General features: G+C 61.1%; 1 protein-coding gene across 1 annotated transcript; it reads right to left on the minus strand.

Moving 5' to 3' along the window:
• Positions 1-1490: 1490 nt before the first annotated feature.
• ENDOU (endonuclease, poly(U) specific) lies at positions 1491-11089 on the minus strand (the record flags this gene model as incomplete). The annotated part of the gene is made up of 9 exons (XM_082496358.1): positions 1491-1605; positions 2559-2701; positions 3614-3720; positions 3802-3915; positions 4204-4403; positions 4522-4693; positions 6134-6169; positions 6365-6499; positions 11032-11089. The coding sequence occupies 9 exons, from the start codon at positions 11087-11089 to the stop codon at positions 1491-1493; spliced, it is 1080 nt and encodes a 359-aa protein (XP_082352484.1).
• Between the last annotated feature and the right edge of the window lie 1219 nt (positions 11090-12308).

The raw sequence follows: 12308 nt of genomic DNA on the forward strand, positions 1-12308 counted from the left end.
TGGGGACCACCCTGGGGGGCAGTGAACGGAGTTACAGTGGGTGTCATCCTGGGGGTTCCACCGCCAAAACGTCCATCCCGCTGCCCAAGGGGGCTCCGGATTTGTCCCCCCCTCCCCCCCCCCGAGCGCAGTGTTGAGCCCTGAGCAGCCCCAGCTCTGGGTGCGGCGTTGGGGGGGTCTCTGGGGAACCGCAGCCCCCGGAGAGAGCACAGCTGGGGGAGGATGGAGGGTGCACCTACAGCAAACCCTAATTTCCTCCGGATGGTCCCCAAGGAGAGGCTGCCCCTGGGACGGACACCCAAGGGTCCCGCAGCCCAGCCGTCCCCTCGGTCCCCGAGTGGGGCGATGCCATGGGGCGATGCCATGGGGCAGGACCCGTGAGCAGCCCCCCGGGGCCCAGAGACAGCAGGGACGAGACTGAGCCCGCGGCATCCGGAGAAGTCGGGTGCGGGGGTGGATGAAGGAAGGTAGGGGACAAGTTTTGGGTGTCACACCGGAGGGATAAGTGGCTCAAGCTGGTGGCACCGACGCTGGCTGGCAGGAGCTTGCTTTTCCCAGTATCCTCACCCCTCTGGTGTCCCACACCAGTAGACCCAGGGAAGTGAGGGGCTGCTCCCTGGACACAGGGGAGGTAAAGGAGGAGGAGGAGGGTCCTACCTGGTTAAATGCCCCGGTCCTGGGGGCTCTCAGCCATCCCCTGTCCCCTGGGATCCCCAAAAAAGCCAGCTCCCCGCTGGGGTACCCTCCTGTGGGGCCAGGCTGGAGTGAGCTGTGGGACCAGCTCCTGCAGGGAAGGGGATGCAGCCCCCCCCCCCCATTTCCCCCATCCTCAGACAGGGCTCCTGGAAGGGGTGGGGGGTTCATCACCGCAGGCACAGGCTTTGCCCCATGGCCCCCCGACATTGGCCATACTGGGGAGCTCCGGGTCTGGAGGCTGCAGCAGGAGGGAAAGGGTGCGCAGTGCCCCCCGTTCCATGGGCTGGATGCGGCCCTGACAGCACCCGGGGGTCCCAACACCCACTCCGGGCCAGTACCTGCCCTGTCCCTGGGGGACACAGAAATGGTGGGGAGGGGGAGCTGCCGATGGGGCAGAGGGCGAGCAGCACGGCGAGGGGCAGCTCCTGCGCCGAGGAATCGCACACTCCTCCGTCCAGGGTCAGTATTTATTTTATTTATTTCCCGCGGGGGTATTACTTTCCACGGCGCGTCCCTCCCTTCCACACCAGCAGCTCTCCCGCTGCCACTGGGGAACGTGACATCGATGGGACTGGGGGGTGCCACGGCTGCTGCCTCCGTCCACTCGCTGCCTCCACGCAGGGCACGGCCACCGCCGTCCTGCCCCGCTGCCTCCGGGACTCCGTGCGGGTCCTGCGGCGCGGCCATCCGCCTCCCACAGCAGGACCAGTCCTGCCCAGTGCCGCGAGCCCCTGGCGTGGGGCAGCCCAGGGCCCCAGAGCGGGGCTGTGGTCACCCCCCCCTTCCTCCCAGCCTCAGGAGGAGATCACGTAGGCGGTGGCGATGTACTTCTTGCCGTCACCGTAGGTGGATTTGGTCCAGGTGTAGGTCTGGATGCTGAGGCTGTAGCCACCCAGGCTCAGGTGACATCTGTGGGGACACAGCCTGTGTCATAGCCCTGCTCCACTCTGCGATGCTCTTGGTGTCCCCGCACCAGCGCTGCTCCATCCCTGAGCCCCACAATCCCATCACTGGGGTACCCTCAGTGTCCCCACACCAGCGCTGCTCCATCCCTGAGCTCCACGATCCCATCGCTGGGGTGCCCTCGGTGTCCCCACACCAGCACCACTCCATCCCTGAGCCCCACAATCGCATCACTGGGGTACCCTCGGTGTCCCCGCACCAGCGCTGCTCCATCCCTGAGCCCCACAATCGCATCACTGGTGTACCCTCGGTGTCCCCACACCAGTGCTGCTTCATTTCTGAGCCCCACAATCGCATTGCTGGGGTACCCTCGGTGTCCCCGCACCAGTACCACTCCATCCCTGAGCCCCACAATCGCATCACTGGGGTACCCTCGGTGTCCCCGCACCAGCGCTGCTCCATCCCTGAGCCCCACAATCGCATCACTGGGGTACCCTCGGTGTCCCCACACCAGTGCTGCTTCATTTCTGAGCCCCACAATCGCATTGCTGGGGTACCCTCGGTGTCCCCGCACCAGTACCACTCCATCCCTGAGCCCCACAATCACATCACTGGGGTACCCTCGGTGTCCCCACACCAGTGCTGCTTCATTTCTGAGCCCCACAATCGCATTGCTGGGGTACCCTCGGTGTCCCCGCACCAGTACCACTCCATCCCTGAGCCCCACAATCCCATCACTGGGGTACCCTCGGTGTCCCCACACCAGTGTTGCTCCATCCCTGAGCCCCACAGTCACAGCTCCAGGATGCTCTCAGCATCCCCACACCAGTGCTGCTCCATCCCCAGCGCTCCCCGGAGCTGTGCGGGGCTCGGGGACCAACCCAGCTGTTGGTCAGGCTCAGGAGGGCACTGCTGGCTCCAGGGACAGACAGACGGATGCAGACAGATAGGGTACTTACGCCCTCCCAGGACGCGCGATGAAGCACAACGTGTAGAGGCCAAATTCGAACTCGGGGCTGGAGCCGATGAAGGCAGAGCCCACCTCCTTGTAAAAGCCGTCCCAGCTGAACTGCAGCCCCAGCACGTCGGGGTAGGTGTCCCACTGGAAAAAGGAGATTTGGGGATCAGAACCTCGGTGCAGCTTGGCTCCGGGTGCAGCAGGGCAGGGAATTCAAGCAAAGCCCATCTACGTATGAAGCCGGGCATCCTCGCGCCCTCGCCAGGGAGAGATCCAGAGCAGCTTTCAGCTGGTCCCAGGGGCCACCGGACAGAGGTCCCCCCAACCTCAAACCTCTCACTTATGGTTTGGACACGATTGTGTCCAGTTCGGGGCTCCCCGGGTCAAGAAGGACCGGGAACTGCTGGAGAGGGTCCAGCAAAGGGCTGCGGAGATGATGAGGGGACCGGAGCATCTCTCTGGTGAGGAAAGGCTGAGGGAATTGGGGCTTTTCAGTCTGGAGAAGAGAAGACTGAGGGGGGATCTTATCAACGCTTATCAATCCTTCAAGGGAGGGTGCCGGGGGATGGGAACAGTCTTTTTCCAGCGGTGCCCAGTGACAGGACAAGAGGGAACAGGCACAAACGTGACCATAGGAAGTTCCATCTCAACCTGAGGAGGGACTTCTCTCCTGTGCGGGCGGCAGAGCACTGGCACAGCTGCCCAGAGAGGGGGGGAGTCTCCCACTCTGGAGCCATCCCAAACCCGCCTGGAGGTGTCCTGTGCCACTGCTGGAGGTACCCCTGCTCTGGTGGGGGGTGGGACTGGGGGAGCTCCAGAGGGCCCTCCCAACCCTCCCCAGTCTGGGATGCTGTGAAGCCCCTTTTTCCCATCGCATCATCTTTTCTGGACCTTCCCACCCTGCCTCCATCCCAGGGCTCACACATGGAGGCAGAGGGGAAGTGGCAGGGTGAACATCTCCGGAGCTTCTCATTCGCCCCACTTGGGATGCGGCTCATTCGGGATGCCGCCGGCTGGTGCGGTGGCACCGGCCGTGGACGCCGTGGGATCACTTACTGGCCCGTTGAAGTTGTGGCTGAAGTAGTTGACGATGCCCTGCTTTTCAAGGAGGTAGAAGCGAATCCAGTTGTGAAATCCAGACACTTTCCCCTTTTTCACCTCCCCTAAACACAAGCGAGACCGTGGGGTGAGCCCCCCAGTCCGGCGCTGGCCGGCGCCCCCCGTCCCACCAGCGCGGGCTCTACCTGAGAAGACGTGTTCGAAGCCGCTGGAGTCCTGCTCGCCGTTGCCTCTGGAGTAGAGGCCGAACCACATCTCCTTCAAATCGGCGATGAACTCCTGCTCGGAGCCGTAGCGGTCTGCAGGGAAGGTGGTGAGGAGGGGCAGGAGGTGGGAGCGGCGTTCCGGGATGGGAGCACGGGGAGAGGTAGAGCTGGGGCTCCCCCAGCCCTGTCCCAGTCCTCTCCCTCAGCTTTGCCCGGCTCAATTCCCCCACGTCCTGGCAGCTCCGGAGAACCTTCTCCTGTGCTCCTCCAGTCTGCAGCCTCCCGGGTCATCTCCCACCCAACTGGGGCTTTACCTTTTGGGGTGCCCAACCTGCAGGGACCCCATTCCCCCTGCTCAGCTCTGCCCTGCCCCGCACTCACTTTTTTTGTGGAGGAAGGCGAAGAGTTTCTTCATGAGCTCGGTTTTCATCACCTCCTTGAGGAAGTTGTCCTGTTCCCTCAGCTCCTCCGCCGTCACGTCCTCCTCCCTGCCAGTGGCCTTCTGGTAGTTGTCCAGCAGTTTAATGAAGCTTGCGTAGGTGGGTTTGGTGAAGAGCTCCTCGTTGACGTATTTGTAGAGCCTAGGAGAGAGCGGATCCTGCACTCAGCCTCCAAAACCAGCCCTGAACCCTTCCTGGCTGGCTGATCTCTGCCGTGGTGGCCCCTGGCCACCTCCCGAGGATGCTGGTGCGCACTCACGGCTGTGGGGACCGGTCTTCCTGGTCACCCGTCTCGTCGGGGGAGGTCTGGTACTGGGGGTTAATGGCGATGTCGGTCGGCCGGGCTTTGTTGTGATCCGCCTTGTAAAGCTGCTCCGAGATGTGCAGGAGGTCCTCGTCGGTGATGGCATCGCGGCTGCTGGAGAAACCCTCTGCAAGGAGAGGCAGGAGGCTGGCAAGAGCCGGCAGTGCCTCGCAGGGCTGCAGCGTAGCCGCCCACGGCGAAGCGAGGGCCATGCACGGGTGTCACGATCCCGGGACACGGTGAGAGCCGGGCGCTCGGCACAGCAGGTCCAGGGGTGCCGGGATGGCAGGGGGCGTCCCAACCTGCACCAACCTCACGCCCTGGGGACAAGAGCTGGCCAGCGGGCTGCAGGCATGGGAGCCTTCCATTAAGCACGGGATGAGCTAGGAAGCATCGGTCCCTGTCTCCCAGGCGTGATGCTGCTCCTTCCAACACCTCTACCTCCCACATTTTTGGTGATCGGGGGATGCAAACACCAGCTCGCCCCTGCGTCTGGCTGCTCTGTGCCCGCCTGCTTCCCCCGGCTCTGGAGAAGGTGCCGGCAAACAGGCAGGCGATGCCGGGGCTCTCGCTGCACCGTCCGCTCAGCATCAGCCCCCTGAACGGGTGAGACCCCACCTCCAGTGCTGTGCTCAGGTTTGGGCTCACTACAACGACATTGAGGTGTTGGAGCGTGTCCACCTGGGGGTGTTGGTGGACAGCGGCTGAACATGAGCCGGCAGTGTGCCTAGGTGGCCAAGAAGGCCACCGGCATCCTGGCCTGTATCGGGAATAGCGTGGCAAGCAGGAGTAGGGAAGTGATTGTCCCCCTGTACTGGGCACTGGTGAGACCCCACCTCCAGTGCTGTGCTCGGGTTTGGGTCCCTCACTACAAGAAGGACATTGAGGTGTCGGAGCGTGTCCAGAGAAGGGCAACGGAGCTGGTGAGGGGTCTGGAGGACACGTCTGATGAGGAACGTGTCTGGAGGACACGTCTGATGAGGAACGACCTAGGGAGCTGGGGGTGTTCAGCCTGGAGAAGAGGGGGCTGAGGGGAGACCTTCTCGCTCCCTACAGCTCTCTGGAAGGAGGGGGGAGAGAGGTGGGGGCTGAGCTCTTCTCCCTGGTGACAAGGGATGGGACGAGCGGAAATGGGTTCAAGTTATGCCAGGGGAGGTTTAGATTGGATATTAGGACAATGTTTTTCACTGAAAGGGTTATCAAACCTTGGAAGAGGCTGCCCAGGGAGGGGGTGGATTGGCCATCCCTGGAGGTGTTTAAAGGGTGGAGGTGGTACCTGGGGACACGGGTTTCGAAGTGGTTTTGTCAGGGGAGGTTCATGGGTGGACTTGATGGTCTTAAAGGTCCCTTCCAACCTCAGCAATTCTCTGATTCTGTGACCGCCGTGGCTTGGAGCGGTGGGCGATGGGGCGGTACAGGCAGGGACATGGCCAGAGACCAGCGTGACACCCCAGTGCCATCGACCCCCAAAGAGCCGCGGGCGGCAGAGGAGCGAGTGGCCCCACAGCACGCGGGGTGAGCCTGGGATGGTGGTTTATGGCCCTTTCTCAGAAGCAGAGCTACTCACCGCGGGTGCGAGCTGCCTCCTCCGCCCATTCTCCACCTGCACGGAGCCGAAAGGAGAAGGAGCTCAGGGTGATGGAGACGCGGGCTGGGGGCTGCCCAGGACCACACACACAAACGCACATCAACACAGGCCACACGCGCTCGCAACCAACCCCTTTGCACCCCACAGATGGGCTCTGGGGGAGAGCAGCCCCCCCAAAAGCCTCCCCCCCGGGCAGCGGGGGATGCTCACCCTCTCGGCAGTGCCTGTGGTAATCCTCACAGCAGTTGTGGTACCTCTCGCACTCGGCGTTGCAGTGGCACTCGTCCTCCCGGCTGTAGGGCTCCCCGCAGCGTCCCTCGCAGGAGTCAGGGGCCGTGTACAGGTCTTTGGGGGAGAAAAACAACAGTGTGGTCCCCAGGATGGACCGACCACCCTGCCCCAGCCAGCCCACGACCCGGGAGCATCCTTCCTTCTGCCCACGCTCCCCTCCTGGGAGAACCTGAAGGACCAGGCTCCTACCCCGGAGCTATTTGGGATCCTTTGTCAGCGTTTAGGGATGACATTTTGACCGGCTGAATCCTCGGGCTGCACATCTCCGTGGGTCACTCCTCTTCGGCCGTGGACGTTCACCGCGTCAGGGCCATTTCACACCAGGAAACACATTCTTGGCTCCCCACCGTCAATTGCTCCTTCTGATTCACTGACATTTAACGCCAGGCTCAGCAGCAGCGCCCCGGGTCCCACCGCCTCTGGGCCGGAGGAGTGGTGCCACATTCCAGACACTCTTATTTGCAACCCGACCGTCGCTCTTTCTGCAATGCCGGGAAAACCGGGAACTCCTTCCTGAGCTATTTATATGACAAATTTGTCGTCGAGCATGTGCTTTATTACATACGGTGGCAAAGCTAAAAATAACGCAGCAACTCAAGCTGTGCTTTGAGTAGTGCAAGTGCCATGTGTCAGAAGGACGATGGACGTTTGCCGTCGAGAGGGGCTGTAGGGGACCAAGACGTTGGGTTTGTGCTAAAAGACAGCCCAGAGACTGCGCGCTTAGAGAAGATGCCTTATCATCTGTGGTGCCCGTCAGCTCCTGATGGGAGGAGTGGGACAGCACGCAGCCTGGGCACGGCTTTGCCGGCATCCCTTTGCTCCAGCCAGGAATCATAGAATGGCTTGGGTTGGAAGGGACCTTGAAGATCATCTCCTTCCACCCCCTGCCCTGGGCAGGGACACCTCCCCCCAGCCCAGGTTGCTCCCAGCCCCGTCCAACCCGGCCTTGAACACCTCCAGGGATGGGGCAGCCACAGCTTCTCGGGGCAACCTGCTCCAGGGGCTCACCACCCTCACAGCCAACAATTTCTCCCCAATATCTCACCTCAATCTCCCCTCTTTTGGTGTAAAACCATTCCCCCTCATCCCATGGCTCCCCTCCCTGACCCAGAGTCCCCCCCCAGCTCTCCTGGAGCCCCTTTAGGCACTGGAAGGGGCTCTGAGGTCTCCCCGCAGCCTTCTCTTCTCCAGGCTGACCCCCCCACCTCTCCCAGCCTGTCCTCCCAGCAGAGGGGCTCCAGCCCTCCCAGCATCTCCGGGGCCTCCTCTGGCCCCGCTCCAACACATCCATGTCCTTATGTTGGTGGCCCCAGAGCTGGAGGCAGTACTCCAGGTGGGGTCTCCCCAGAGCAGAGCAGAGGAGAGGGGCAGAATCCCCCCCCCTCACCCTGCTGGCCACACTTAGAATCATAGAATCATAGAATCAGTGAGGTTGGAAAGGACCTTTAAGATCATCAAGTCCAACCGTTAACCTACCCTGATAAAAACACCACCACTCCTAAACCATGTCCCTAAGCACCTCATCTACCCTTTTCTTAAACACCTCCAGGGATGGTGAATCCACCACCTCCCTGGGCAGCTTATTCCAATGTTTAATAACCCTTTCAGTGAAAAAATGCTTCCTAATATCCAATCTAAACCTGCCCTGACATAACTTGAACCCATTTCCTCTTGTCCTATCACTTGTCGCCAGGGAGAAGAGGTCAGCTCCATCAGCTTCTTCTGATGCAGCCCGGGATGCGGTTGGCCTTCTGGGCTGCGATCGCGCAGGTGACCATCTCCAAGGACGTGCTGAGAAGCCATGTCCCAACCAAGCTGCCAGCCTGTAAAGGGATCCCTGGAGGAAAGGCTGTTGCTTTCCCTTGCAAACCTGCAATCACGCAACATCTTAACCACCTCCTTGAACTCCAGCTGGCGAAATGCTCCCTCAGGGCAAACGCTGACACAGCAGTGATGAGAGTGACGTCCAGGTGTCACGCTTGCTGGCTTCTCTCTGCAACCGTGCTGCTTGCTCTGTTGTCTGGCATTTCACCCAAATTATTCGTGCCTTTCAGAATCACGTAATCAAGGTCCCACATGTGCTGATGAGAGAGGAACGACCTCTTCGCCCCACCGGCCATCCCAGCCCAGGCTGGTTGACTGTTGGGACTCCCATTTGACTTCTTGCCACCAGGGCCTTTTCTGCAAATCCACTTTATAGCAAGACGGTCGTTAGTAGGAAGGGGTTGCTCGAGATACCATCTGCCCTTAGTGCTACCTGAGTCCCCTTTTCGCTCGTACCGGTGCAGGGACAACTGGGAAGGGCTGCAGAGGGAAGGGGCGTCCCATGGTTTAGGTGGTGAGTGATGCTCCTGGTGTCCAGACACCCCGGTCTCGCCAGCCCATGGCAGCCGGGTCTGGAGCTCTGATGGCGTTGGCAGCTGAGATCTCTGTCCCCAGGACGGCATCCCTCTTGCTCCCACGGAGGCGGTCGGGATAAGTCAGCCTGAATCATGCATCCAGGCTCGTTTTCCAGCAGCAGACCCGGAGGGATTTTGCAAGCCAGAAACTGCCCCACATATAAGTCACTGCTGACACGTTCCTGGTCCTGGGGCACGTGCTGCCGGAGCGTGTCACAGCAAAGCACCGATACTGGGCTGTGCAGTGACTCAGCCGAGGCCGGGAGCCCCGCGGGGGAGGCTCAGCATCGCCCTGTTTCCCGCTGCTGGGTGCCGAGGGGGCTTCTCCCCGTGTGGGGGGAGCGCGAGGAGGGCAGGGGGGGAGAGCTGCCGGAGGGGGTTCGCTCCTTGTCATGCGGGCACGAGCCTAAATAGCTGCAGAGCGGTCGGCCACTCGTCACCGTCAAGTTTAGAGGGGCTACTGGAGCTTTTGGGGAGAGAAGGGCTGCTGGGAGAGCTGGCAAGGCTGCAGCCGAAGGATGGTGGCCGGAGCAGGAGGACACGGCCGGCGGTGCTCAGCACGACGCATCCGCGCTCAGCGACTCCATTCGTATTCAGCTGGTCCAGCCAGGAGATGTTTTCTGGCTGCACAAAGCCAGACAAATATTTCTTTCTCATTTTTTAGCCCTTCAGCCGGATCCGTCCCTCCTCGAGCGCCGCTTTTTGGGGGAGAACAACCTCATTTTCGTTTCTGCCAAAAGAACCTTGGCGGAGAAAACGCAGGCTATTTCCTGAGCAGCTCCGTTCGCCAAGGTGTGGGGAAACATCCGAGACGTGACGGAGCCCTCCCAGCGGCGCTCAGCTCCCTTTAGCGCACGGCCAGGAGTTACGGCTGGTGTCACAGCAGCCTCCACGAGTCCCTGGCCCGACTCAGGACCTCGCTGCGCCGCGCAAACACAGCCCCAAGACCAACCCTACCTCTAAAAGGGGCCATTCGAAGGACAAATTAACCCGCAACAAACGAGCTATTGATGGTCTGAGCTCCCCCAAATATTTATTTACGTGCTCCTGGCCCCCGAAACCACCTACCACCCTGGGTGCAAGCTGTCCGGGAGATAATCAGGCCAAATCTCCCGCCGCCGTCTTGCCCAGCTGAGGATAAGCGAAGTTATAACACGGTGGAGGTGTTGCAGCTCAGATGGGTCCGTCAGGGTGACGCTCCGACAGCTCCGGTGCGAAGCGTCTGCCAAGGATGGACCATGACACACGCCAGTGAAGCCGCCCAGCTTGCCGGCCACAGTAGACCCAGTTGTTCCTTCAAGCAGGAATAACTTGGCACTTGCGCTAAAGAAGACGGGACCACAGCAAAACCCTCCTGCTGGCCGGGCAGCCCGGCGGCTGGTTTGCGACAGAAGCTCCTCTCCTGCCCCGGCCTTGCAAAACTTCTCACCATCAGTCCTGAGGGGAGTCATCCTCTTCTGAAACATCAGGTGCCAGCCCGCTGGCAGCGTCCGAAGTGACGCAACTCCCTTCTTGCAAAGACATCGCAGCTCACATTTTGTGCAAGACGATGGCAACGAAGGTACCTCGTCACCTGCAGGATCCCGGTCAACCCAGAGCCAAAAGCTGGTGCCCACAAGCCACTCCTTGTTGCAGCATCTGCCTTCAAGACAGAGCTCTTCTTTATCACCTCGCCAAGCCTGTCTCCTCTCACAACGACCGCAGAGTCGTGGAGGGCAAAACACCCGACTCCGTGTCGCGTTTTGCGTTGCATCTGACCGGCGCCTCCGCTCACCTCCAGCGGCGGCGGGGAAATTGTGGATAAGATATTAGAAAAATATTTCCCTTGGTCCACACCCAGGGTGGGAGGATGGAGGAGCCAGAGAAAGGTGGACTTGCACGACCAAAGCACAGCCGGCAGCAACTGGTGGACGAGGCAAAGACCGGGGGAAGCCTCAACCTGTCAAAGCGAGGGATAAACCACCGTCATCACCAGCCCAGTCCCCCCGAGCTCGAGGGAGCCCTCCGGCATGCTCCAAAGCTCTGCTGGATCCAACCTCGCGAGGAACCAGCTGCCCCAGTGCAGCCGAGCTCCTGGCTTACAGCAGCGCCCTCAGCACCGTCCGCCTTCAACCCCTCGTTGGCCCCTTACCATCAGACACACCGGCTGGTTTAGCCCCTCTGCCAAAGCAAGGCTCCATTACTCACTGCCAGACACGCAGCCCAGGGCGATTCCTGCCCCAACAAGGAGGATCCAGGTCTTCATCGTCCCCGGAGACGGCAGGCTGGGAGGTCCGGCGCGTCCCGGAGAGCAGGTTGGGAATGACGGCGCTGCCCGGCGTTCCCTGCTATATGTGGGTCCTCTGGGAGCGCGGAGGGGAGGGAGGAGCGTGATGCCACCGAGGACTTCACAGGCAAGCTGCACCCAAACTTTGCCAAAACTCATTATGTGCACGGCTTAATTATAGGCTGCCTGGAGCGGGAGCAGAGCTGGTAAATCCAGTATCCCGGTGTTGCTCCACTCCTCACGTGCGTGACCCCCGGGGGTGGTTGAGGAAGATGGGGAAAGCTTCTCAGTGGGGTCTTTGCCCACCTGGAGACCCGCAGGTCTGTTAGAGATGAGAGCTGGTGGTCAGAGCCACAGCTTGGTCCCTCGATGGGCCACGTGCTCCCATACGACTGGTGCTAATTGGGGGCAACTTTCTGCTCCCCGGTTAATTGGAGGTAATGATCTCTCTTTCCTCAGCCGCTGTCTCTGGAGGCTGTGCCCCCCCCTTACGGCACAGACCAGCCTCGGTTGAAGCCTCCAGGTCCTCCAGCAGCACACGGAAACCCTTAGAAGTAACCACAAGCCAGGCTCCAGCGTTGAGGCTGCCCAGGGAGCAGGTTTTGTGGGCTACCCCAGTGTGGTCTCACTCCTGGGGCAAGTCCAGAGCTGGTCCATCCCCACCCTGCGTGGGGCTGCCCTCCTCCAGGGAGCCTCCACGGCCCCAGATAACGCCAACGGGGAGCTCAACCCACACCTGGTGTGGTCACCAGCCTCTTCCCTGCCCAGAGCAGGGCCAGTTCAGTGCATCCCAGTGGAAGATGTTCCCAGACGATGGTGTTTTGGTGTATCCGGCAGGAGAGAGAGCTTTCCATCCTCCCACAGCCTGGGCCATACCCGGCTCCCACTGGTTCCCAGTCCTGGACCGTGTTGTACGTCCTGACCAGTACACCCGAAGGCATGGGAGTGACCAGACTGGAATAGGTGAGTGCCCATCCTGCCTCCAAGGGCATCATCACGCTGCCTCTGAACCGTGGCACAGCCCCACTGTTTTCAAAGGGGCATCGCAATCGTCCCTGAGCCCATCTCCATCCACATCCCTCCGCTGCCCAGCTCAGCCGCTCGCGGGGCAGCCCTCAACACCGCGTCGGGAAAATAATCCAGACCTAACTCACCATCGTTCTGGAGGCTGGTTTAAAAACTGCTATTTTCCCGTTCT

Source organism: Vanellus vanellus, assembly GCF_965231255.1.
Source record: "Vanellus vanellus genome assembly, chromosome: 28".
Classification (NCBI taxonomy): Eukaryota; Metazoa; Chordata; class Aves; order Charadriiformes; family Charadriidae; genus Vanellus; species Vanellus vanellus.